The sequence below is a fragment of the Euphorbia lathyris genome, chromosome 6 (genome assembly GCF_963576675.1).
Source record: "Euphorbia lathyris chromosome 6, ddEupLath1.1, whole genome shotgun sequence".
NCBI lineage: Eukaryota > Viridiplantae > Streptophyta > Magnoliopsida > Malpighiales > Euphorbiaceae > Euphorbia > Euphorbia lathyris.
Window position 1 is genome coordinate 55,823,412 of NC_088915.1, and position 25,304 is coordinate 55,848,715.

General features: G+C 34.2%; 2 protein-coding genes across 9 annotated transcripts; one reads left to right on the plus strand and one right to left on the minus strand.

Annotated features, from left to right (window-relative positions):
• Positions 1-678: 678 nt before the first annotated feature.
• On the plus strand, positions 679-9,169 carry LOC136231847 (nuclear envelope morphology protein 1). 5 transcript variants are annotated; one of them, XR_010690129.1, is made up of 9 exons: positions 679-808; positions 2,065-2,330; positions 2,626-2,744; positions 4,238-4,337; positions 4,563-5,096; positions 5,610-5,947; positions 6,414-6,689; positions 8,553-8,597; positions 8,684-9,169. XR_010690129.1 is itself a non-coding variant. In XM_066020816.1 (7 exons), exons 2-7 carry the CDS (start codon positions 2,156-2,158, stop codon positions 6,570-6,572), a joined length of 1,425 nt encoding a protein of 474 aa, XP_065876888.1. In that variant the 5' UTR covers positions 679-808; positions 2,065-2,155; the 3' UTR covers positions 6,573-6,926. The 5 variants fall into 5 exon arrangements, 3 of the variants coding, with proteins under 3 accessions (XP_065876888.1, XP_065876889.1, XP_065876890.1); XR_010690128.1 differs by having other exon boundaries at positions 8,553-9,169; XM_066020816.1 differs by lacking the exons at positions 8,553-8,597; positions 8,684-9,169 and having other exon boundaries at positions 6,414-6,926.
• Positions 9,170-11,299: 2,130 nt separating this feature from the next.
• Positions 11,300-23,881, minus strand: LOC136233043 (pre-mRNA-processing factor 39-2). Of its 4 annotated transcripts, XM_066022583.1 has the most exons (13): positions 23,802-23,840; positions 22,869-22,969; positions 22,328-22,684; positions 21,433-21,662; positions 20,358-20,525; positions 17,911-18,277; positions 17,665-17,808; positions 15,653-15,805; positions 15,435-15,551; positions 14,970-15,050; positions 14,548-14,697; positions 11,970-13,922; positions 11,300-11,664 (listed from the first exon to the last, which is right to left on the minus strand). In XM_066022583.1, the coding sequence occupies exons 4-13, from the start codon at positions 21,615-21,617 to the stop codon at positions 11,569-11,571; spliced, it is 3,414 nt and encodes a 1,137-aa protein (XP_065878655.1). In that variant the 5' UTR covers positions 21,618-21,662; positions 22,328-22,684; positions 22,869-22,969; positions 23,802-23,840; the 3' UTR covers positions 11,300-11,568. The 4 variants fall into 4 exon arrangements, with proteins under 4 accessions (XP_065878655.1, XP_065878654.1, XP_065878657.1 ...); XM_066022582.1 differs by lacking the exon at positions 22,328-22,684 and having other exon boundaries at positions 23,802-23,881; XM_066022585.1 differs by lacking the exons at positions 21,433-21,662; positions 22,328-22,684; positions 22,869-22,969; positions 23,802-23,840 and having other exon boundaries at positions 17,911-18,212; positions 20,358-20,495.
• Positions 23,882-25,304: the final 1,423 nt, after the last annotated feature.

Consider the following 25,304-nt stretch of genomic DNA (forward strand, 5'->3'; position numbering starts at 1 on the left):
ATTTCGATCTTTCTATTAATAGTTGTCTGTATCAAATCATTACATGTCAGGAGAAAAGGTTGAGAGATGATTAATGAGATACCAAACAAATTAACTGTATAAAGTAATAATAAAAAATATACTATTTGTAAAAATTCTAACAAAATATCTACTAATTTTATTCATAATTCAAATTGAATAGATTCTTTTTCATAATTTGAATTGGAGCCTATAGTTTTTTTTTAAATAAATATTTGGAGCCTATGAGTTGGCAAAACGTTCAAATTTAGTCAAAGTTTAAAGATATTTTAGAAAATTAATAATTTTAAAAAAATATACTTTTATCAAAAGGTTTATGAATAAAAAGAAAATCATTTAAAAAGAAAATTAATGTTTGTTTTGATATATTTTTGACACAAACAAAAGGGGCCTACTTAAGTTGTTACTTTTGCCTACACCCAACCAAAATACCAGTCTACGAGTGAGACGCACGCGCCTTTCACCGGAAGTAAGAAAAACAGAACGCTTATGATCAGTAATTCAGTATTCCCTCCCAAAGTAACTCTCTTTCCGCGAATTCGCACGTGTCAACGCGTCAGGCTGAGCTGGTTCGATGTCTACGTGGCACTAGCCTACCGGTCCAGGATCTCTTAATCCGAGCCGTCCATTAATCTCTTAGAAAGCAGACATCGCCTGTGTCTTGACCGTTCGTGGAAGTTAAGAGAGAGAAAAACAAAACCGAAGTCTTTTCTTTTGTTTTATAAGACAACTCAAGAGAGAGAGAACTCAACTTCTAGAGCGAGAAAGACTCTCAGTTTTAGCTTCACAGGTAAATCTTATGGAGTTTTGTTTTTTCGGCCCTTCAAAATCGTTATATCCATTATTCCTTTTTTATATTTTTTGAACTTTTAGCTGCTGATTTTTTCTTTTATCTTCTTCACGTGCTGTTGCTTTAGCTGTTTGATTTCTTCTTCTCTTTCTGCTTCGGTGTTTATAGTTCAACGGTAATGGTTGTTTGTACTGTATAACTGTCGTTTTGGAGCTTGGTTCTTTAGGGTTTCTATGATCTTTACTAGCTTTTGAGTTTCGGTTTTTGGTTGACTGTTTTTTGTTCGTTTTTTTTTTCGAAATTGGGTGATGTTTGCTGGGTTTTGTTAATGTTTACTTGGATTCCAACGTGGTTGACTTTTATTTTGGGGTTTTTACTTGAACAATTATGGCGGTTTCTGATGTGGGTTTTGAATTTTAGAACTCAAATGATGAGGAATGCTTCTTTCCTTGCTCGAACGAACTTGTTTTGTACAATAATTTCATTTTCGACTATAATTATGACCCTGGTTTATCAAAATTCTGATAAACGAATACTGTATTCCAACAATTGATTCAAGTGTACGTTTTTCTTCTCAAAAATTGGAATTTTTTGTTTTGGTTTACAAATCCATGATTTCATTTGTGAAAAACAAGCTTGTTATGCATAACCTATTTACTCATCTTTACGTAGTTTTGGCCATTATTGCAAACCCATAAAGCGAAACCTTTACAAGTTAGACCTGTTTTTCTGAAGATGTATATCATATCATGTTAGTAATTCTTTTGCCGGAGGAATTCCAATTTTCTTTTTCTTTCTCTGTTTATTTCCTGCAATATTGATATGATCGTTAGCCGGTGTGATCTTTGTTCTTTGGTGTCTTGATGAAATTTTGGGCCTCTGTACAAAATATATTGGTCTGATGTGACACACTAGCAGCAGGACTAATTTTGGATAAAATTAAGCAGTGACCTTAAATCATTTCAAATTCATGTTCGGTAATGATTTGGTGTAACCTAGCAGAATTTTCGGTGCAGTCTATTCCATGAGTTACTATGCTTGTGTATGAATGAATGACTTCACCTGTAGTTAGACTGTGAAATAGTATTAGTTCCCTCATATATATATATTATTAAAATTCCGTCTTATGCACCGGAACACACAAAAAGCGAGATTATTTTGCTTTACTACATTTTATATGCGATTCTTTAGCACTTCTAGTTTCTTAGCATATATTTGTGTTCTGATGTTTTTTCTTATTGTTTCTGTACCAACAGTCTCGGCTGGTGCTTGATTGCCTTGAGGGGTTTTTCTTCCCACTGATGTTTTCAAGTCGAGATTGTGGTGCACATCCTAGGAACAGATCAAATGCCATCAATAAAAATGAAGACCAAGCTAAGCGTGGTTCCTTTAAGGGAAAAGAGTTGTCTGAGTGTGTGTCAGAAGTCTAGCATGATATCAAAAATAACAAGCTCTAGTTTGACAGTTAACCGAAAAACATCAGAATTTGATGAATGCGTTCAAAAATGTCAGGATGGGCAAGGTAAGAAATTGCACTTAAAGAATGCTATTGTATCTACGTAGATGGTAGAAGATACCTTATGGTGTTTCAGTATCTTTGGAATCTTTATTCAATGTTGTCCTGTTGTCTTGTCATACTGTAGTTTTTGGAATGCACTTAAAGAATGATATTGCATCCACAAGCTTGTGAAACTCATTTATATGGTATTTGTGCATTTTTATTTATAGCATTAAGTGTCAGCATTATTGCAATCAGAACTTTTTTTCTTCTATAGATTTGTATTTAATATATTTTTTGTTTGTTCCACTCGGTGCAGAAATATATTCCCCGGTTACCAACAGCAACGAAGCCATCTACCATCAAGACTATCTAACTGCGGATAATTCTCATTGTCAGAAGCAGTTTATTTTAGATTCTAGCACTACGGGAAGAATGGTAAAGTTCATATATACACGTCGGTGTTGTTATTTTCATTTATTTATTTATTTATTTCTGTTTGAGGTCTATTCTATCTCGCTTTGTGATATTAAAATGCTAATTAAGAAATAAAGTTGAAATATTTGTTTTGTCATAGCTAATGTAAGTCAGAATATTGAATCTGTAATGTACTTTTCAGATAGGTTGGCATGGATTAGGGGTGTTAACGAGCCGAACCGAGACTGAACCTAGGTAGGCTCGTCTCAGCTCGAGAATCGGCAAAGTCGAGCTTGGCTCAAGCTCAAAGCTCGTTGAGCTTAAAATTTTAGGCTCGGTTCGAGTTTGAGAGGACCAAAAATAGGCTTGTCTTGAGAAAAGCTCGCGAACGGCTCGGTTCGAATGTACTCAAATTCACCTATTTAAATATTTTGTTATTCAATTCTAGCCTTCTAATGCAGGAAGCACCAAATTTAAACTTCATAAAATGAATTTAACATATAATTTGCAACAAATTTCAATGATATAATTATAAAATTAAAAATTAATGAAATATATATAGTAATAAAACATAATTGAGCCTGTTCGCAAGCTTTCGAGCCGAATCTGAGGAATCTCAGGCTCGTTAATACTCTCGAGCCGATCCCGAACGCGAGCCGATTTTTGACCAAGCTTCGACCGAGTCGAGCATGAATAGTTTGCAAACTACGTTGGCTCATTAACACTTCTAGCATGGATATGCAACATGTATTATTTAAAAAATGGAAGTTGAAAGTGGATTTTGTTCCCCCATGCAGCTTATTTTATTGCTCATTTGATCTTGTTACTCTTGTTTTTCATGTCTTCATTTTCTTCATTTTTTCGTAATATTCCATACAGCATGATTCTGTTTTATTGTCTTAATTCATAACTGCCACAATTGGTTTTTAATTTCTTGTGCTTCTTTGTTTTTGGAAGGTTTATAGGCCTAAGTAATTCTTACATCATATATAATTTTGCAAGGTATTTTAGCTGTGTTAAGTTCAACTTTTGTTTGATCTGAAAGATACTGGCAGTCATCCATGATAAGAAGGTCTTTTTCTTTTAGTTTTGTGATATGGTAATAATTGCAATTTCTTGGTCTTTGTGAAGTGTTATCTCAATCCAATGGATTTCCAAATCTGAGAGACTAGTTATTTGAATTTTGAAGTTCACTGATGCCTGGGAATGCTTTAAATGCAAAACTTTGATGTTCATATAACTTAGACTCTCTGCGCAGGGAAGCAATTTTTTTACGAGGAGATGGTGCCTCGTCTTTACCATTGTCAGATCATCTAGGAATTTAAACATGCTGAAACTTGAAATTTCTACCTTCTACTTGTGTGAATATGAAGTTAGAAACTAAAGGATTATGTATTGTTTTTAGTGTACTCTCAATCAACTCCTTGTAATCTGTTTGGTAGAAAATATTCTCTAGCATGACAGTCTAATTGGTCCATGTCATACCTTGCTAAAGATGATTTAATTTATTGCAGGAATCAACTACTGCCTGCCCATCAAATTTGGAGACGATATTTTCTCCTGCTTTGGAGCCTATTGAAACCCTCATTTTGCCTAATATTAATTATGATTCAGGTATAATTTCCGTAGTGGTTGAACATGTATTATTGATTTACTCTTGCATGCATGTGTGTGAGAGAGAAAATAGTATTTAAGTATGAGCCATTAGATTGTTAACAAACAGTAATATCTGGTGTATTTACCTTCAGAAGTAAACATTTCTGCATTTGAGTTGTCTATGATGCTGATCTTTTCAAAGAATGTATTAGGTATCTTATGTTTTTGCTTATTTTTTGACAGCCATCCACAATGATTTAAGTTTTCCAAGGTCAGGAGCTGATAACGGTGATGATAACAGAAGCTTATATGATTACCACACTTGTAATGTATCAGATTTCTTTATTTCTGACATGATCATCACAAGCATACCATTTGATGGGACTGAAATGGATGATGATATGAATGGGATGAATCCTTTTCCTGATTATAAATGTGCGGAGTCAAATTTGTTGCTCGATGGGGCTGAGCAATGCATGTTGCTACCTTTTCTTGAGGACACTGTCAAAGTGGGCAATTCCAGTGATCTGAAATCATGTGAAGAAGGCACGATGGATCCTGATAGCGCTAGCTTGTACTTTGCTATTAATCAGATAAAATCCTGCAATCAAGAATCTGATCTTAAAGCTGACTTGGATCAAGTAGAAGATTTTGATCCTCAGTTCTTCATAAAAAATTTACCTGAACTATCTGATGTGGAGTCATATTGTGATCCTAATATGCCACCTAAGGAGTCTTGGAGAACCAAGTCTATAACCCTGGTACTTGATTTGGACGGTAAGAATTAATTCTTTGTGATATCCTAGTCATGATTTTAAGATTTTCTTTCAGGAGCAAAATATATACTGTTTTTGTTCTTATTTTCTCTTCACATGTAATCTTGTTTGTGGATTATAACAGTCATGAGGATTTTATGACTTCAATTCATAATGTTTCGTCTACATACTAGAGTAATTCTTGCTTTGATCTCTCACAATTTCATGGTTCATTTTGAGGGGAATAGGAGGGCTTCATTAAATGGGAAAGATTTGTCTGCTTTTATGGATAAGTGGCTTCAAATGCTTTATGGTTATTTTGTCAAAACATAACTTTTTACATTTTTGCTGCTTTGTACTTTGCATATTATGTAAGCTTGAACTACTTTTGCTTTTTTATATTTGGACCACCAGTACGTTCAGACTTTTAGCAAATATCTTTGTATTTTTCTTCTTTCAAATAAAAACAAAGATTTCATTGAATTGATTTTTTTTCCAGTGTTTTGGTTATTCAAGATATATTCTGTATGTGCAGAAACTCTAGTCCACTCTACATTGGAACATTGTGATGATGCAGACTTCACCTTTACTGTGTTTTTCAACTTGAAAGAGCACACTGTATATGTGAAGCAGAGGCCTCACCTTCACACGTTCTTGGAGAGAGTTGCAGAAATGTTTGAAATTGTTATCTTTACAGCTAGCCAAAGCATCTATGCAGCACAGCTATTGGACATACTGGATCCAGATCAAAAGATTATATCGCGGCGTGTTTACCGCGAGTCATGTATTTTCACTGATGGAAGTTACACAAAAGATTTGACAGTTTTAGGTGTTGACCTCGCAAAAGTTGCGATTATTGATAATTCTCCACAGGTATTTGATTGCTTGATTGTGTCCATGATTTGTATTTTGCTTCTTTTTTTTTTTAGGTTTCTTCTTGCTGTCTTCTTTGTCTGAGTTATCAGTGGTCATTATTCATTGTCGTTCGTAATGTGGATTTTTTCACCTAGTTGAATGAGTTCAGAAAATCAGATTAAGTTGGGATTTTAATCTTTTATGGTTGGAATTTTAGGGTAGACTTACTTTTGAAGCACAGATTTCTGGATCTCAGAAAGAGTCCAAATATTTGACAGGGCAATCTGTAATTCAGATCAAACTCTTTATCTTCTTTTAACAAGAGCCACTTGAAAAAATCATAATAATAATCCTTTAACTCCATACCTGTAGCTAGAAGAGAAAAAAAGTAGTTGTAACAAAAATGGTAGACAAATAGAAAAAGTAGAACTCTGTTTGTTCAATTCACTACTAATCATACCTTGTTTCCTTTTGATGATTTCAGGTTTTCAGCTTGCAAGTAAATAATGGGATTCCGATTAAGAGTTGGTTTAGTGATCCGTTGGATTGTGCACTAATTTCATTACTTCCCTTCTTAGAGACCCTAGTCAATGCTGATGACGTCCGTCCTATCATTGCAAAGACATTTGGTAACAAGGAATAAGAGCCCATCTTTCCATACTAGCTTGAATGTAGATCCTTGCCCCTCCAATTTATTTTTTTACTCGAAATCTGTCTCTGACCTAGGTGGTCCATTCTCTTTTCTCTTTGAGCTTTTGAGGTAATTAACTATACAATAAATTACGATTGTCTTATTGTTTAGTCAGCTTTTTCGTTCTAGTTTCTTCTCTCCTTTCAGCTGACAACTTCAAGGGGAGCTCTTTCTAATATTTCCGTAGGTAGTTGTGGAGTATGTCTGTTTTCATTTTTATTGTACAGTTACAATTGCAGAGAACTTTATAAGAGGGTGTATATGAATTTTAATCTTGTGAAATATAGGTTTGCAAACTCTTGCTCACTTTCTTAGTTGGTAGTCAGTGCCCTTGGAATTATGTTTTTCGTTACTTTATTTTCCTTGCTATCAAAAACAGTTAAAATGTAGAGCAAGTGTCAAGAAATCAGATTATGTGCCTGAAATATGTAGGGAATGATCATTCAACTTACCCTTTGACTCCTGCATTAGTGATTGAAACTCCGTATATACTTCATCAAGCATAAATAGAAAGCAGAAGCTCTTATATCTTATAATTATCATGTTTGCATCATTTATATAAAAATAAATATAAACAATAGTTGATGTAGAAGATAATATTTTCAAAATGTTGAATATTAAAGGATAAGAAAAATAACAAGTAGTCTGCTAGATGTTTATATGAACTCAGTTGTGTTTACAAATGCTATGGGAAGGGCAAACTTCAATTATAGGTTTGTTTCAGTTTCTTAATATATCATACTAGAATTAATAAATGTGCTCGGGCATAACATAAGAATTTGAACCATTCTGTTATTAGGCAAGTTCAATTATGGACACAAGATTTTGGCAATCTTTCTTGAGAAGTATTCCTGTTGAGACCTGGTTTAGTAACAGAGATGATAACTGAACAGTTTTACTGTTGAATTTGACAAAAGAATAAAAAAACTAGCTGCGTATTTATGATATTGACACTTTCTGTGCAAAAAGCTGGTGGTGAATTGACAGTGGAAGTGACAACTTTTCTGGAATCTAACAAGTCTTTTCTGTATTTTGGGTTCATGTTAAGTGTTCTTGAACTCTGTTATATTCTTACTCTTATTCTCTTATCTTATTATATTTCTGCTTTACCAGTGATTTAACTGAATATGCCGTTTATTTAGCATATTATGTACTTTTATCTATGCATTTCAAATTCGTTGTTGTTGATACTCTTGGTGCAGATTTCAATTGTTTTCTCATAAGTTTATTGTACTTGTAACATTTTGTATGCATTTGCATCCTTCTTAGGTTATTTTGATCGTTTCTAACTAGTAATCACTTTTACTAGTATAATTTGATACCTTGATGATTATAACAATCCTCTTTCCTGAAGTTAAGTGCTGTTCTTGTAGGATTTTGCGCTGCTTCTTTTTAGGTACTTTTTATGTTTGGTTGGAGGTAATTGCCTAGAGGAGGGTGATTGTATATAAAGCCTATTTTGCTTCAACTTATTACAGTTGTCTTATCTCTCTGCACATGTGCTTGTAATTTACTAGAATAGCTACTAGAGTTATTATCATTGCCTTCTATTTTTCTCAAATGTTGCCATGGAGAGAATTCTTGTTGCGTATTAAACTAGTGCTAAGACCGTGTTTACTGTCATCTGGATTCATTGAAGTTTGCAAGTTAAAATTGTTTTAGATTCACACCTATAGCAGTGCAACTTTTAAGAATTGCACCAGTGACATACTTTATACAAGGTTGTATATATAGGCTAGTGATGTAGGAAAGTATCTGATTGACTGGGGCCTCGTTTAGGTCGCTGAGGAAGAGAATGAGCAGAGTGTTAAGACGGAAAAAGGAAGGAAATGTGATGTGGTGTCTGCTATATAAAATAGAAATCAATGTCTGTGATAAAATATGCTGAATATTATGAGTTCTCTTATATAATTTGGCATGCCTTATCTGCAGGTCATTTGAGGAACGTACTATAGTATCTGCTAATGCAAAATGTAGGTACGTTCAATTATTAACGTATCGTACCGTTCTTGTACATATAGCAATGGACTGTCCTGACATATTCTTTCATCTTGTACATATAGCAACATGTTCAGCTAATCTTTGGATGTGTATCAGATATTTTTCTGATTTTTGTTTCAGTTTTGCCAATTGCTATTTGTTTTATTCTTGAATAAGTTTATTTGATGAGACAGATGAATTGTATCTCTATTACCTTTATGTTTAGTCATGTGAATGCTTTGTTCCCTGTGGGTTGTGTACATTGTTCAAAATCCCATCTGTGTATTTAAAATGAATATATATTTTAAAGTTGAATAGGTAATAATTTCTGACACAATAGCACGGTTCAATTCTACTAATATGATATGTTTGACATGAATCTCTATTCGGTAGCAAGCTTAGACCTGTTTTTTGTGGTGGTTTAGAGATTATAATTATTGCCATTTGCATTTTCTCCTTTGAACTTGTGCCAATCTTAAATTAGTCAATCTAGAGATGCACGTTTTATGAACCTGTAATCTTTAAAAAAAAAAAAAAAGATCATTATGAAAATGCTTCTAGTTTTAGCAGCTCATGTATTCTGCACAAAATTGATATGTCGTAATAAGACCACAAAAATGAAAACGAAGTTCTCAATACAACTAATAATAATTGGGGATTTTACCACAAAAAAAAGAAAAAAAACCCACCAAAAAATAATAATAATTGGGGATTTTACCCAAAATACCATAAAAGCAACTATCAATTTCTATTTTTTTTTTTTTTTTTTGAAGTAAGCAACTATCAATTTCTATTTTGCCAAATAAGCCAAATTATATTCGATAACTAACACTTCTAAAATATATTTTTTTCTAACATTATTAAAATGTTAAACACTGTAAATAATTAAGAAGCAGTTTCATATTAAATTTCTTTCGTAATAAAATTATAGCTCCTTGTAAATTATTGATAAATTTCAAAATCTTATCCGTTTATTTTTTAATTACACGATCCATCTCATTAGTCTAATGGCTATATTTTTTGCATTTCATACTCATCCTACTTAATTTGCGGGTACGTTTATCCATTAAAAATCAATACAGAAAATAAAAAATATTACAAATTTAACAAAATATAAATTTAATAAATCACCCATCTAAAAATTGAACAAATTGAACCCTAATAAATAAAAATAAAGTAGCTTAACGGTATCACTCAATAATTGAAGAATAAAATGTTGGGGTTTGAATCCCACATTTTACAATATTTTTTAATATATAAAAGAATAAAAGGGTAACGGGGTGCCTCGAAAGTTTCCCATATCCATCATGGCCTATTGTTTTGGTCCCATACTTTTTTATACAGAGTACGGGTAATCTCATTAGAATCGCGTAGTGCCGGATATCCGCGTGTACAATAACCGTTGCCATCCCTAAGCGTAATAGAAAAGGCAACACTTTATTGCTATACAAAAAGCAGTTGTTTTCTTCTTTTATTTTGTTTAACCAAACACTATCCATCTCTTAAGAGAAATAACAACAAAAGGCAGAAATAGGTGGAACAAACATCCTCTTAATTTAAATAAGTGTTTAATAATACATTAACTTTAATAGGTGAAGCAAACATCCTCTTACTGACAGAGTTTGGTCAAGTCATCAAGGAATATCGAGAGTCATTAGCGATATGTCCAAATTACAAAGTGACATACGTTTCTAGATTAGCAAATGAAGCTGCCCATACTATGACTAGACATGCTCTTTTCAAGGCTAATTATTTTTCTTCTACTCACTGGCTCACTAGCAGCCTTTGTAAGGGTGCTGATTTTGATTAATAAGATATGATTATTTCCTTTCAAAATAAATAATAATACATTAACTTAAGTGATTTTCTTTGTTATCAAATGGACTATATTTTTCTCTTAAAAAAAGACTATAATTTATATCATACGTCATTTTTTGTGTCAAATTAAATTACATATAGTTCTTTCACATTAATTCTTATTTGTTAATGCAAAAGAAAAAGTCAAAAGTTCGTTGATTCAAATAATGTCGTAAAAACCGAATTGTAAAATTCCACCTCCAATATATTAATCAAAATCAATATAAAAGAAAAGAAACTTTAACCCCTTAAGCAATGAAATTTCACAAAAAAAAAAAAAAAGAGTAGGTCATCGCAACAGAGTTGCAATTTGCAATGAATTGAATGTGGAATTAAAATTTTCATAATAAAATCGACTACTCACTCGCCCAAATCAGAAACGGTGTTCTAGCCCAAATCAGAAACGGTGGTCTAGCCATAGTGGAAGAAGAAAAATAAGACAAGAAAATGATATTTTAGAAATAGATAGTCCAACACATGATATTTAAGAAATGACATGTAATATACGGGATACAATGATTCTTAAAAACAAAGACATATTTTTTTATAATTTCTAGTAATATTTTCGCCTTAGACTCCATCCATTATCGGACCATCAGCTGAGATATTCCACTCGATTTTGGGTTTAGAAAATCTGTCATATTTTCGTGATCAAAGAATGCTAAGTTTAGAGGGGCTTATTGTTCCCAACAATTTGTTACAAACGTCAAACACATACCGAGTTTTCAATAGTCATTATTTTTACCGCAGGAAAATTCAAAGCCGAATTACCATGATCCTGCCTGTACTTAAAAGAGATGAACAAAAATTCTAAAGTTTGCAAGTTTACCCTACACAGTCCCTGAGCAATTTGTATTTTGCATATATTTCTGTCACAGAAGTCTCCCGGGGATGCAAATGTGAGATGTCTAATTCATTGAAACGTCATGTTTTACCATCCCAACATTAAAATCAGTCTCATGCTCACAACTAACAGTAGAACCTAAAAGCAATCACCTATCATTTCACCAAATTAGTTGGATAATGACTTCTCTTTTTCAGCGTAATGATGGCAATTTAGACTCCAACTTCAGGTCTGCAGAGAATGGCTGATCTCCTATACCTAAGCATATCATCCACAGGATGGACTTGGGGAGACTGGATGTGGAGATGCAGAAGATTCATTCGTCCGTTGTTCACCACTGTTATGTAATGGTGTATCTCCATCCTGCATTTGTGGAAACTATAGGATCAGAGATGCATGAGAATCTTGCTCAGAAATATGTAATTTTATCTAATCTCCTTAATATGATAAGAACAAATCAAACCCTTTCACATTTGTAAGAGGCTCTGAAACCCATGTAAAGATAAGGTCTCATGTCGTATGAACCAAAAGAGCACAAAATGCCTCATTTACTTTAGTTCCATATGTTCCATTTAACGCTTTTCTCATCGTCTTCTTGAAAATTCTCAAAAAGACATAAATTAAAATCGCAGCCACATGTTTAGCTTTAGAACTACATCTCCACATACCTGAATTTGTGATGTGTCCGTTTGCTGTTTTGACTGCCCTTGTTCCTGTCCATGTGGATACTGTTGTGTGGAGGCTATTTGTTGCTGCAATTGCAGCTGTGACTGCTGATATTGTGGTTGTAGTTGCAGCTGCTGTTGTTGCTGCAAGTAAAGCATATGCAGCTGCTGCTGCTGCAGTAGCTGTTGTTGCAGTAGCTTGGGTTGCTGTTGCAGGTGCCCTTCCTGCTGTTGCAACTGCTGCTGCTGCAGTAGCTTGGGTTGCTGTTGCAGGTGCCCTTCCTGCTGTTGCTGAAGCTGTTGCAACTGCTGCTGCTGCTGCTGCAGTAGCTGTTGCTGTTGCAGGTGCCCTTCCTGCTGTTGCTGAAGCTGTTGCAGCTGCTGCTGTTGATAGGATATTTGTGGTTGTTGTCCTTGCTGCTGAAAATATTGCATTTGCAGCAACTGTTGTTGATATTGATGTTGCGAGAGCTGTTGTTGTTGTGGCTGTTGGTGCTGCAATAGTTGTTGTTGTTGCCAAAAAAACTGCTGCTGCTGCTGCTGGTAGTAATAATATTGCCACGTTTCATTACAAGCTTGTTTATTTTGCACATTCCCTTGCGGCTCACTGTTTTGTAGCGAATATTGAGGAATTTGAGGTTGCAGATATACAGCAGGTTGTGTAGGTTGTTGAGACTGATATGCAGCAGAAAGATTCTGCTGTGAACTATGCATCAACCAATCTTGAGAAGGTACTTCATTACTGTGAACATTCAATGGTGGATACGAATTTTGTACTGGGCCATCTTGTCTATGTGGATTTTGTGAAGATCGGCCATGAGATAGGTAATCTTTATTCACTGGTGTTGAAGAATGTTTTTCAGCTCGCTGACGAGTTCTTTGAGGGGAAGACTGCCGTTGTTTATGCAGTCTTTTATGTGAATGCCCACGAGACTCAAATTTAGAATCCCTTCTAAATCTGTCAGAGTTGTTCCTTTGATGCCAGTTACGACCAGCAGCTTGTTTCGGAGGCCGCGGAAGTTGTTGTCCTGTAATATTCTGAGTATTTACTGAAGATGAAGCACAGTCGTTTCTTATATTAGTTCGTTGACAAACAGTTGCTTGAGCGCTCACTGGGCTGGATATACTATCACATGCTTTAGCATTGAGACCACACTCTAAGATGTTTTCATTTGAAATGCTATTCTTCTGAGAAGCTTCACTCTTCAGCAAATTTCCATCTGACAAACTAGTTCCTTCAGGAGCTTCAGAATCACAAGGTGGAGGGCTCATTGGAACTGCAAATTTAGCATCCTGCTGAGTATCTAAGGAAAGTGTCTCCAGTGAAGGAAGCTTCAAATCCTCTTCCAGCTTATAATTGTACTCTGTCTGAACATCATTCTCTTTCTTGAATTGCAATGAAGCTGGAGTATTTTCAGTTTCATTTGCAATTTCATGCTCTAGATCGGGAGACGGTTTTGGTTTGATAACATTTTCTTCCACTGCGTTTGAAACTTTAACAGCCACCTGATACACATCCTCTTCATGTGAGTTGTCAGATTCTCCTGATTGAAGCAGATCAGTTTTTGCCTTTTCAGGTAGCTCATCAAGATTTTCCACTAATGGTGATTCCTGATCCGATAACTGGCTAGATAGCATATTATCATGGTTTGCTAGTAGTGGCGATTTCTGCTCCAAGACCTCAGGATCAGCAGCCTGATGGGTGTCATTATTTTCAGATGACGGCAGTTTCTGATGCTGCAGGGATGCCTGCATCAAGCAGTCAGAGTTACAATCTCCAGGAGGTTGATTAGGCAGACTGAGAAGGGTCTCTTCACGTGCTTCCACAGCCATTTTCCATTGTCTTGCTTCCACAGCTGGATGAAACAAAGCATCCCTTACTGACAATGAGAACAATCTTATATGCCTGTTCCATGCTTTTCTCACATCACATACAGTTCCGCAGAGGTCAACAAACTGTTATTCAACATCAGAATGCAATTTTTAGGTAGTATAATGATCAGTTCAGACAATTGGCATCGTCAGATGCACATGTCAGAGTTATAATCTGAACCATGCATATAAGAATAAACAGAAGATATCTTTTAGCATACACACTACAAACATAAATTATGAAGTGAAATGAGTTTTGGGGAAGATTCTACACCCAAAACCAAAGGAATTCATAAGAGCACAATGAAATATTAAACCTAAGTAGCTCCACCTTCTACTTTACTTGTAGGCAGGAAGTTAGGACAAATTTTGGACTGTGAACATAATTTGACATATATATCTGTCGTGCTTGGTTACTCCTGTGAACTATAGTGCACTGCAAAGTTGAAAACTTTGGGTTAATCTTTTGGCTAAAATCAACTTTTGCCATGTGAAGGTATCCTTAAAATTTAATGTTCTTTTGTAGTTTAACTAGTTTATACATCAAATACTGGAGTAATGAGTTTGTAATGCCATGATGATATTCATATAGCCTAAGCATAGCAATTGTGAAATTACAACAAGCCAAAAGAGAACCTCCGTTCCAAGGCACCACTTCATCCCAAACTAATAGAAGAAAAACAGAAGTGAATGTTAGGGAAATTCAAACCTCTAGGTATAGTCTTGATATTTCCTCGCCATCTTCTGGGCTCAATGCTTGAGAACCACCTGGCTGCGGACATATTGCATTTGCTACAATTGAATCTATCACATTTATATGCCTTGATCCTCGATGCATGATTGCAAATTTTATTAATTCCTGTAGAAGTAAATAATTGCAACCATTTAGAGATTCTTAAAATCTGTTCACTAGGAGATTATAGTTCCAAAATATTTTATCTAGGAAAAACAACTAAGGCCCAGCTTTATGGCTAGACCTAGTTTGCCACAAAATTTTTTGAGTATCTATAAATGTTTTGAACTCCTTGTATCAACGGTAGAAGGACAGAGACGTGCTTTAAGGCTAATATAAATTCGTTCATCATGTTGTCATTTGCAGAGCTCAATATGCTTATGTAGCAAGGCAGATACCTCTATTAGTAATTTGCATGAAGGCACGTGCTTGATTCCATCGGTCAAGATATCTATGGAAGCATCTTCACAATCAGTAACCTGCAAACACGCACATTCGGAATAGGAATGTGAACCAAAAGCAAGGGAAGGCCAAACTATCTATGGAAGCATCTTCACAATCAGTAACCTACAAATTTCACATACTTGAAACAAGTTGAGTACATCAAGACCCTATTCTCAACTACTCAGACGAGCACTGAAAAGATACAAAATAGAATGTAATTTCTTTCTTCATAATGAAGATTAAACATTCCAGGAAGGAGAGAAAATCATAACATATATTAGAAGGGTAACATGTACTCAAAATCTCTTTCTAAATTATAAGGAAAAATGCTCCAAATCTAAATACAAGACTTACAAGTACACAATTAAACTGATTTTAACTTGTTACAGGTAAATACTTCAACTTGCCTGAAAACTTACATTGTATTTAAGTCGAGAAAAGTGAATATACAAAACAGGAAGAATATGCCACTTTTCCTTCGCTGTAGCCGTTTCAAGTGCATCTTTGTATATGGTAGAAGCTGCAACGGAATTTCCCTGAACATGAAAGAAAAATCTTATTAAATATAAAAAATCCAACAATATATACAGTTGATCTTTTGTTTTATAATGATAGAAATGATCATCTGAGTACATACCAGGCGCTTTTCCATGTTAGCTCTCATTACAACATTTTCAACGAAGTCTTTATCTGATGCCGTGCTGCATTGAAGAAAAGCAGCACGAGCGTTAAAAATATCTCCTATGTGCTCCTTAAACCTAGCATTGAACAGATGAATCACTGATAGCCTCTGCAATGAATATATGAGTGGCCTATGAACATCTCCAACCATGTATAAAGGAATTAAGTCAAAGATATTACAGAAACAACCAATAGTTTCATTATGGCATAAACCTGTGCCAAAAAGACAAGAAGAAATTCAACTCTTTATCCTATGTTCACTTCCTCCAATATTTAATAAGAACCGTGAAACTTTACAATCAAGGAGACATGATTGCGTCAAGTTGGAGGTCCATCTTCTCACTGACTAGAATAGGATTCTCGCCCACATTCTAATAATCAAAATATTAATAAAATAATAACTATTGCAAAGAAAAGTTATTAAGTTTCACATACATCAGATGTCAACTTCAGCAAAAAGCAACGCAGCTTCAACTTTTTCTGTCCTAGAAACCAACAGTCGCTCTATCCTAAAGCCAAGAGGGTCTAAGTGCATGTAGCTTCCTGCATTTTGGAGTTCTGGACTACATATACACAGCCCTCAGGCCTCGGACAAACTAAACCACTCCAATATGGCAGCTTTCTAGAAATTATTTCTATCATTTTTGCTCTTAACATCCTTGAGTTCATATATATATATATATATATATTACCTTGCTACTTATAAAACATATCAACAATGGAGATCATTTAGTACAATGGCCTCAATAACTGTGACTCATGTCAACATGAAAGATACTATAGCCTAAACCAAGCTACAAACACTAGGAGAACATTTTAGGATAATTTAACATGTACTGTTCAAGTCTTTAAGAAAAATTTCCCATGTATGCGAAATATGTCAAACAGTGAATAAAGCTTGGGGCTCACATAAGTTACTCCTAAGCTAACTCCCAGATTGACTAAGAGTTTGACACTCAATTTTCAATGCATATTTTGCCAAATGCATTTTAGATCCTAAATTTTATTTTATAAATTGTCAGTGTTATTTTTAATTTTACCAGTAAAAATATATAATCAATTCTGCTACTTGATTTGTCTCATATGCCACGTGGGCTTGAAACTTTGACATAAAACATACTAAAATATAAGAAAGTGAACTTAAAAGAAAAAGGATAAGGTGCAAAAATACCCCCAACGTTGACAGTAAGAGTAAATTTACCCCTGACGTTTAAAATGGTGCAATTTTAACCCTAATAATGGCAAGTTGGGTCAATTTCAGAAATCATTAAAGAACACAGATGTTTTGTTCCCGTATTATGCATCAATTGCATATTAATTGGTTCTAATTTTATTTTTTTACGCTTTTGTAATTTCATAATAAAATTGAAGATTAATATTTTTAAATTCGACAAAATATTTGGATTTTTTTGTCCAACTCGTACATAACACAATATTTTTTTTCACGTGTATACATATGTTTGTAATATGTTACTGATCATGAGTGATAAAATGACGTAAGTGTATAGTGGAGATGACAAGATTCACGACTGGGGGGGGGGGGGCACAATTTTATGAATTATTTCTCAAATTGACCCAACTTGTAAGCTTTAGGGGTAAAATTGCTCTTGAATGCCAAAGGGGTAAAATTGTTTGTGATTGTCAATGTTAGAGGTATTTTGCACCTTATCCCCCCACCCCCCAGGAAAAAAAAAAAAAAAAAAAAATCTAAAACTTGCAATGCTCTCCAATTGTGCCAATTAACAGCCAGACAACCATTTAATTTCATGTGATAACCAATCATAAAATAAAAGAAATATTTTCCCCCATTTTTCTACTTTTTTATAAGATAATCAAATTACGCTGCTAACTATTAAGCCAACAATCTCTACTGCAAGAATTATATGCTTTTAACAATGCCAATCCAACACTGATGATATTAGTTACTTCACAGTGGAAAAACAGAAACTTAGTTAAGAGGATATACACCTTTAGATGGATTTGTGTTGCTCGGTCAAGAGCAAAGTTTGCTATCTCTCTTCCTCCTTTCCTATCCATGAACTCCACATACCGCATCCAGAACTCAGGATAATTCGCACAAGGAATTAAGCATCTCTCATAAAGTTGAACAGCCTATAATAAATGCAAATAGAAATATCAGATGAAAAAAGAAACCCCCCCAAAAAAATGCAACAGGTTGAGTCTCATAAACACCAGAAAAGTATCAAACTATACCCAGTTGAAATCTCCGTGGGACTCAGCGAAGTCTAGATAGTCATGCCAATTATGCAGTTGGCTGATATCAAGTGGCTTGACATGGAAATAGGACCTCTTAATTCGAGTCTCGAAGAAATTTACTTTTTCGTACAACTGAACTGCTTCCTGAAAAAGCCCTTCTCCCAAAGACCTATATTTATTCAATGCTTTGAGTCTGTCTAAGCCACTGGATGGATCCAGGATGTCTTTAATAATGCAGGATAAGTCATCTTGGCTATAACGTATAGAAGTTCCATTGTTAAGCATAGGCTCCGCAGGCACTGTTACCATAGAATTGCTATGAGATTTCATTGCACCTTCCCAAATTCCCACCAACTTCTTAAAGCTGACAAAAACTTGACAATATTGGCCATTAAGTGCAAGACTCCGAAAATACGATACCATAATAAAGACGATGAAAATAGATAGAGAAAAGAGTGAAAAATCCGATGTTATGGAATAAAGAAAACAGCTAAACAAATCAAACAATAACAGATGAAATTTTACTGCTGGTGCAATAAAAATACATTACAAGCAAAATTTTAGAGACATCTTACAAAAAAGTTTTTAAATATTCTTTCCAGAAATTGTTTAAAGTTAATCACCTCAGTTAACTACTCAAATAAACAGCAAACTTACAGATGTTATTAAATAGCTTATTACCCATAGCAAGTACAAAATCCATGTTATAAAATCTCTAAAGACAACAGTTAAATAGTTGTCACTGTGCTTATGGTATCATTTTCTTACAAGCAAAATTTTGGGAACATCTTGCAAAAAAGTTTTTAAATATTCTTTCAGAAATTTATGTTTAACGTTAATCACCTCAGTTAACTACTCAAATGAACATGAGACTCCACAGATGTTATTACATAGCTTATTACCCATAGCAAGTATAAAATCCATCAGTTATAGACAGGGGCGAATCCAGGATTTCTCCCCCATGGGGGCAACAATACGACTAAAATAATTTTTATCCAAAAAATAATAATTATAGAAAACCAGGGATCAAAGCTTAAGTTCAAGTAAAATAGTAGCAGAAATATCAAATCAAAATTCAAGTAGGAGCAAAAAAATACCAAAGCAGAGAGGATCTAGATGGAGTGCTGGACCAACGATCCAATTACGGAGGGATTGGCTGTCGATTTTGATTTAACCTTACTTAGGATTAGAGATTTCAATTTAGACTTAAGAAGAAAGAGGAATTGAGGAAGAAGAACTAAATAGATTAAAGAGAGTAAGAGAGACCGATGGTTTGTTTTAGAACCTTTTTTTTTTTTGCAGGGATTAGAACCTATTTAGTTTTACATTTAAATATTTACTTTTTATTTTTGTTGTAAATAAAACGACATAGTTCTAATTAAATAAAACGATGTTGTTTTGCTTTAAAACAGAAATAAAAAAAATAAAAATAAAATCTTAAATTTAAAATCATTCTTCATCTCTAAAGATTCTATAACATCTCTAAAGAGAATAGTTAACTAGATGTCACTGTGCTTATGGTATCATTTTCTTCCAAGTGCTAGATGTCACAGATATTGTAAAACATATCATAATGAAGATGACGAAAATAGATAGAGAAAAGAGTGAAAAAGCTGATGTTAATGGAATAAAAAAGACAACTAAACAAATCAAACAATAACAGATGAAATTTGACTGCTGGTGCAATAAAAATACATTACAAGCAAAATTTTAGAGACATCTTACAAAAAAGTTTTTAAATATTCTTTCCAGAAATTGTTTAAAGTTAATCACCTCAGTTAACTACTCAAATAAACAGCAAACTTACAGATGTTATTAAATAGCTTATTACCCATAGCAAGTACAAAATCCATGTTATAAAATCTCTAAAGACAACAGTTAAATAGTTGTCACTGTGCTTATGGTATCATTTTCTTCCAAGTGCTACATGTCACAGATATTGTATAAAATATCACAATGAAGACGAGGAAAATAGATAGAGAAAAGAGTGAAAAATCTGATGTTAATGGAATAAAAAAGACAACTAAACAAATCAAATGATAACAGATGAAATTTGACTGCTGGTGCAATAAAAATACATTACAAGCAAAGTTTTGGAAATATCTTGCAAAAATGTTTTTAAATATTCTTTCCAGAAATTGATGTTTAACGTTAATCACCTCAGTTAACTACTCAAATAAACAGCAAACTCCACAGATGTTATTAAATAGCTTATTACCCATAGCAAGTATAAAATCCATCAGTTATAAAATCTCTAAAGGCAACAGTTAAATAGTTGTCACTGTGCTTATGGTATCATTTTCTTCCAAGTGCTAGATGTCAGTGTCAGATATTGTATAACAAATCTCAAAAAAGTTACATCTGCAACATTATTTACACATTTAAGGAACTTTAGGGAGGCAAAAAAAAATCTGAGAATAGAAACTCAGGTGAGAAATACATACTTATCATAATAACGATGCAACTTCTTGGTTGGGAACCTCAATGCTTGGATATATATGTGAGCTAGGGAACTCCAATGCTTCAGAGAGAACTCAAACTCTATGTATTTATCCCACAACGTATGGCATAGGTAATCTTTTCCAACAAAGGATATGGCCCTTTTGAATAATCTGCCAGACAATAAGAAAACTATTAATTGAATTTAGCATGAAAATCTTAGTTCATTGAGCAAGCAGATCAAGAGATTAAGGACATGGAGCAAAGATGTGGCACCTAAACAAGACAATGTTGTGATTGAAGCATCACAATAGCAGAGAGACTTCATTTATAGATATTATGTGACAGTCTACCCCTATCCATACTTTGTCCGCGTTGGCCCAAGTACCATACCATGGGCTTCGTGGGTTAAACATGTTTACATGTATTGGAAAGACACCTTATTTATATAGTCCATTTTCTCACTCTCCATTCTGATTCCAGTCCTCATCACCATCCCTTGAGGCCGCTTCTTGATCATGCCACTCCCCCGACACCACCACTTTAAGACTAGGTTACAAGTATGGGATAAACTTCATAGTCCATATATAACTATTTGACAGATAGGGTCGAAAAAAATTTCAACAAATGCATTTCATAGATAAGAGCTTTGCATAATTTCACTTAGCAATTTTTTTCCAGACTTACTAAATATAATAATAATGCTCTCAAATTCAAAACTTCCTTCAGAATTTGGATTGCTTATGCCAATTTCAAGCAGCATTATCTTGCTCAGTGGGTGAAGGGTTACTATGTTAACTACCCAAACAGCTCTCAGCCAAGTTATCAACTGTGTGGAAAGAATTGAATTTTGATGCTGTTTTTGGTTGAGAAGATGGAAGATAGAACAATTAATAGAGGTAGACAAGGAGGATGAATTAATACCTTTCCGTAGCTTGTAGTTTAGAAGGAAGGAAAGCAATGAAAAAATAATGGAGAGTAGTTTAAAAGTATGACCTCATACACCAACATTATTAGCAACTCAAACATGCCAAGATAAGTTGAAAAGCAACATCCAGACTTTCAGTTAATCAAAATTACCTGCGAACATCAGATTGATCCTCAAAGACTAGTCTCCCAAAATTACAGTAATCAACCCACATGTCAACACAATATGTTACTGATAGAACAGACCGTTCAAAGACTTCAACAACCTTCTCAACAGTGCATAAGCGCATCTTGTGATCAACATACTTCCTCCAATAACCGTAGCATAATGGAAACATGGACAAGAAAGAGTCATACACTAAACATATTCTCTCTATGTTATCCTGCAAAATTACATACAAACATTTACTTTACCAAATTAAAAAAGGTATGAATGAACATTTTAAATTGTGATTAAGGCTTTGCTTGGCTCAAATTCAAAATAGAATTAATCCAAGTTGCAAATAAATTCCTTTACTTGGAATGACATTTGTAATAAATGAAAAATTTAATCAACATGTCATAATCACTATTTTTTCCTAAAATGTGTTTTTCAATTTATATTGCATTTACTTTTCGTTTTCATTTAAACCAGTAATAGAACCAATTGAACTAAAAGCTTAAGTTAATAGTTAAAGACCCAATTCGTATTAATATCTGACACCCCCACACGCGAATGCCAACTAGGGTTGAAGCATGAACAACACATGTCCATCTTACCATGTGTTGAAATTAAATCAACAAATGGGGTTGCCAGGAATCGAACCCTCGATCACTCGGTCAAAGAGGCTCTAATACAATGTCATGAAACCAATTCATATTAGTATCTGACAAAACCAAACAAAGAACTTGGATTTGTAAATGAATTCCTTGGAATTTCAAGAAATTCATTTATAGTAAATGCAAGGTAGAAAACATTGCAGCCTATTCAAATGTGATAACCAGGATTTCAGAAGAAATAGAAAGCCAATGCATATTGTTTTGACAAGCTTAAATGATAGTTTCCAACCTTTGTGCATGTTCCCACGATCAACTTTTGAGGACAATCCAAAAGACTTCTACCCTTTTCTCCACACACATCATTTTATAATAATATGTCACTAGATCAGCTGGTAAAATTAGCACAGGTAGCAAGTACTGAACAGATTCACCTTTAAATATAATTGTTTTGATGTTCAAACACGATGCCAACACAAGTTAGTTCCACAAGATTACTTTGCAACACCTAACAGAGACTGCTTTTCTCAGACTAATTTTTACTACAGATTTAGAATTGCAATACTGAACTCCGGGAAGATGAAATGAAAAGGCTAGAACTGCACATAAATTGGATATGGAACATCTTGATTAATGGGGGAATGTCCAACTGCAGTATTTCAACAAAGTTCAGAAAGTGTTGACACTATTACAAGCAAAGCCCAACTAGATAGCCAAGAAATTTCAATAGATATAATAATATGTTAAAGCAGTTGCAAGTGTGCAAAGAAACTTTCATTATTTATGCTGCTGCATTTGCACAAACAAAGATGGAAATTTGATTTGGAACTTACAGGACAGGTATTTTCGATCTCTGATATAAGTGAAGTCCACTCATCAAAGTGTAATGAACCGTCAGCAACTACGTGGTGTAGTTTGACCTCGTCAAGAACAACTGTTCAAATAAATCAAATGATTTGGCATTCAATAAATGTATCATCATATAAGCAAGTGAGTCAAAGATAACAATACCCCCCAAAAGAGAGAAAGAGAAACATTTGGTTCTCTTTACACAAAAAGTAGTTAGCATTCACTCCGATGGTGTTCAAGGAGAGTGAACTATATCTAAATTCAACTCAAACAAAACTATGAGGCAGGCACTTAACGTTTCCAATTAAGATGGTAATAATACATAGTGATGTTTTAATTTTGCATATGCACATGTAAAATTTCTGCAAAATGAAAAACAGCCAGCAACTTAGAAAGCTCATTGCATATGACATAACAAAAGGAGAAATTTGGACACCTTGAATCTATATTACAAGCCTTGATCCCATTTTTGTTAAGTTGATTAGTTAATTATGCAGTAATTATGGAATTATAGCACCTAAAAGTTTAAGGGAAAAAACTTTAACGAAGCTAATCAGCTAGTACCTACGAACTACCGTCAAATCCAATTCAGTGGAACGACGGCAAAAAAAAAAAAAAACGAAACAGCAACTTAAAGCGAAAACGAAGAAATACGCTCCACCAACAGTTAACATTCGATTGGTAGAACAACCAGAAATGCATGCGCGGAAGAGCTGTTAATTCCAAGTTCGAGGTCCGTACTATAACTTCTCCCCGTATTTACCACCTCTTAATACGAGTTATACCCAATTCCCAGTTCAATCAATATGGTTTTCATCAGAATATTCTAAATCCCGAAGAACATTATTTTAAAAATAATAAATAACAATGCAAAAACATAAACATAAACTAGGAATTGATACGGAGAGGATTATCACCAGTAGAATCGCCTTCCACGAGTTCAAACTTCGATTCTGTATCCATTACTTGAACTCTGTACAATATTTCAGAAGCTGCCTCAATTTTATCAGAGAGAGTGTGAGAGTGGGCTTGGGCAATTTTGCCTATAAAAGGGCCTGGGTTGACTGAAAAGTTCAAGCCTACACAACCATATCCTAGGGCTTTAAATGAGCCGAGCGGTTCGGTGATCGGCTCCATTTGTAAACGAGCCGCTCGTGAATACAATTTACTGGCTCGGTTCGTAAACGAGCCAAGATTGAACAGATCAAAGCTAGGCTTGAAAGATCACGAGCAGACTCGATTAGAACATTTATAAACAAATTTTAGTTTTGTAGAAGATTATATAGTTTTATATTAGTTCACAAATATTTAAACTTAATATTATTTCATTTGCTATTAGATTAATTGGTTCATAAACATAATAAATGAGTAATAAACGAACTATTTGTAAGCATCTTATTTATTTATTCACGAACTTTGCTTGTGAGCTTGTTTATGTACACAATTAAAGAGTCATTTGCAAGCAAACTTCACAAATATAATTAACGATTTACTCACAAACAATTTATGATTAGATAATTTTCTTGATGAACCAAATTCAGAGAGGATTTTGGGCTCGAAACAAGCTCGAAGCTCGGCTCAAGTTCGTTGAACAAGCCAAAGCTCGGCTCGTTAATTTTATAGCAAGCTCGGTTCGAGTTCGAGCTCGAGCTCGTTAATTTTATAGCGAGTCGAGCTTGAGCAGGCCAAAGCTCGGCTCGGCTCGATTACAACCTTAATCCTCGCTCCTTTTCAATACTTTTTTTTTTGGCAAAAAGCATCCTGAGGTCCCTGATCTTTCATTGTTTGGTGCATTAAACCACCGATCTTTCATTTAGACACATTGAACCATTGATCTTTCATATATGAGTGTATTAGACCCTTTTGTAAATCAATTCATATATAGGTGTATTAAGGGTCTGTTTGGTTAGATTTATATAACCGCAACATTTAGCATTTTCTCTGGACACTGCAATATTTTGGAGCTTTTCACAAAAAACTTTTTTTAGAGTTTTTCATAAACAGCTGCTTGTAGTTACTTGTTATTGATAAAAATAGTCTTTTTATTTTCACAAAATGCGTTTCTTTTTTAACATTATTTTTATTTTTAGAACATAATTATTGAAAAACAAGATTTTGTTATGTTCATAAATTTTTAATTTTTAATTTAAATTACTTTTATTAATTTTTATAAGGGAAAATTACAAAACTGGGTCAAATTGGAGGCTCATTTACATATTTAACCCATTTACTCAACCTACTACATATCTAGACTGATTTTGTGTGACTTTCCCATAATACCCCTAACCTTCCCACTTCCCACCACATCGCGAACAGCCGCTCACTCCCCCTATCTCCTTGGTTACGCGAAAAGTTGCTCCTGCATTAATGATTTGAAGACTTTTGATCTTCCTTTCTTCTTTTAAATTGCACGAAATCTG

Excerpts from the sequence above, each read along its gene's own strand:
- LOC136233043 (XM_066022582.1), bottom strand. The coding sequence starts at position 23,847 with ATGGATACAGAATCGAAGTTTGAACTCGTGGAAGGCGATTCTACTG. Across the intron at positions 17,809-17,910 it reads CCCACGGAGATTTCAACTGG|GCTGTTCAACTTTATGAGAG; the intron begins GTATAGTTTGAT and ends CATTTATTATAG. Across the intron at positions 15,051-15,434 it reads TTTCTCGACTTAAATACAAT|GTTACTGATTGTGAAGATGC; the intron begins GTAAGTTTTCAG and ends GCGTGTTTGCAG.
- LOC136231847 (XM_066020816.1), top strand. The coding sequence starts at position 2,156 with ATGCCATCAATAAAAATGAAGACCAAGCTAAGCGTGGTTCCTTTAAGG. Across the intron at positions 2,745-4,237 it reads CTAGCACTACGGGAAGAATG|GAATCAACTACTGCCTGCCC; the intron begins GTAAAGTTCATA and ends AATTTATTGCAG. Across the intron at positions 5,948-6,413 it reads TTATTGATAATTCTCCACAG|GTTTTCAGCTTGCAAGTAAA; the intron begins GTATTTGATTGC and ends TGATGATTTCAG.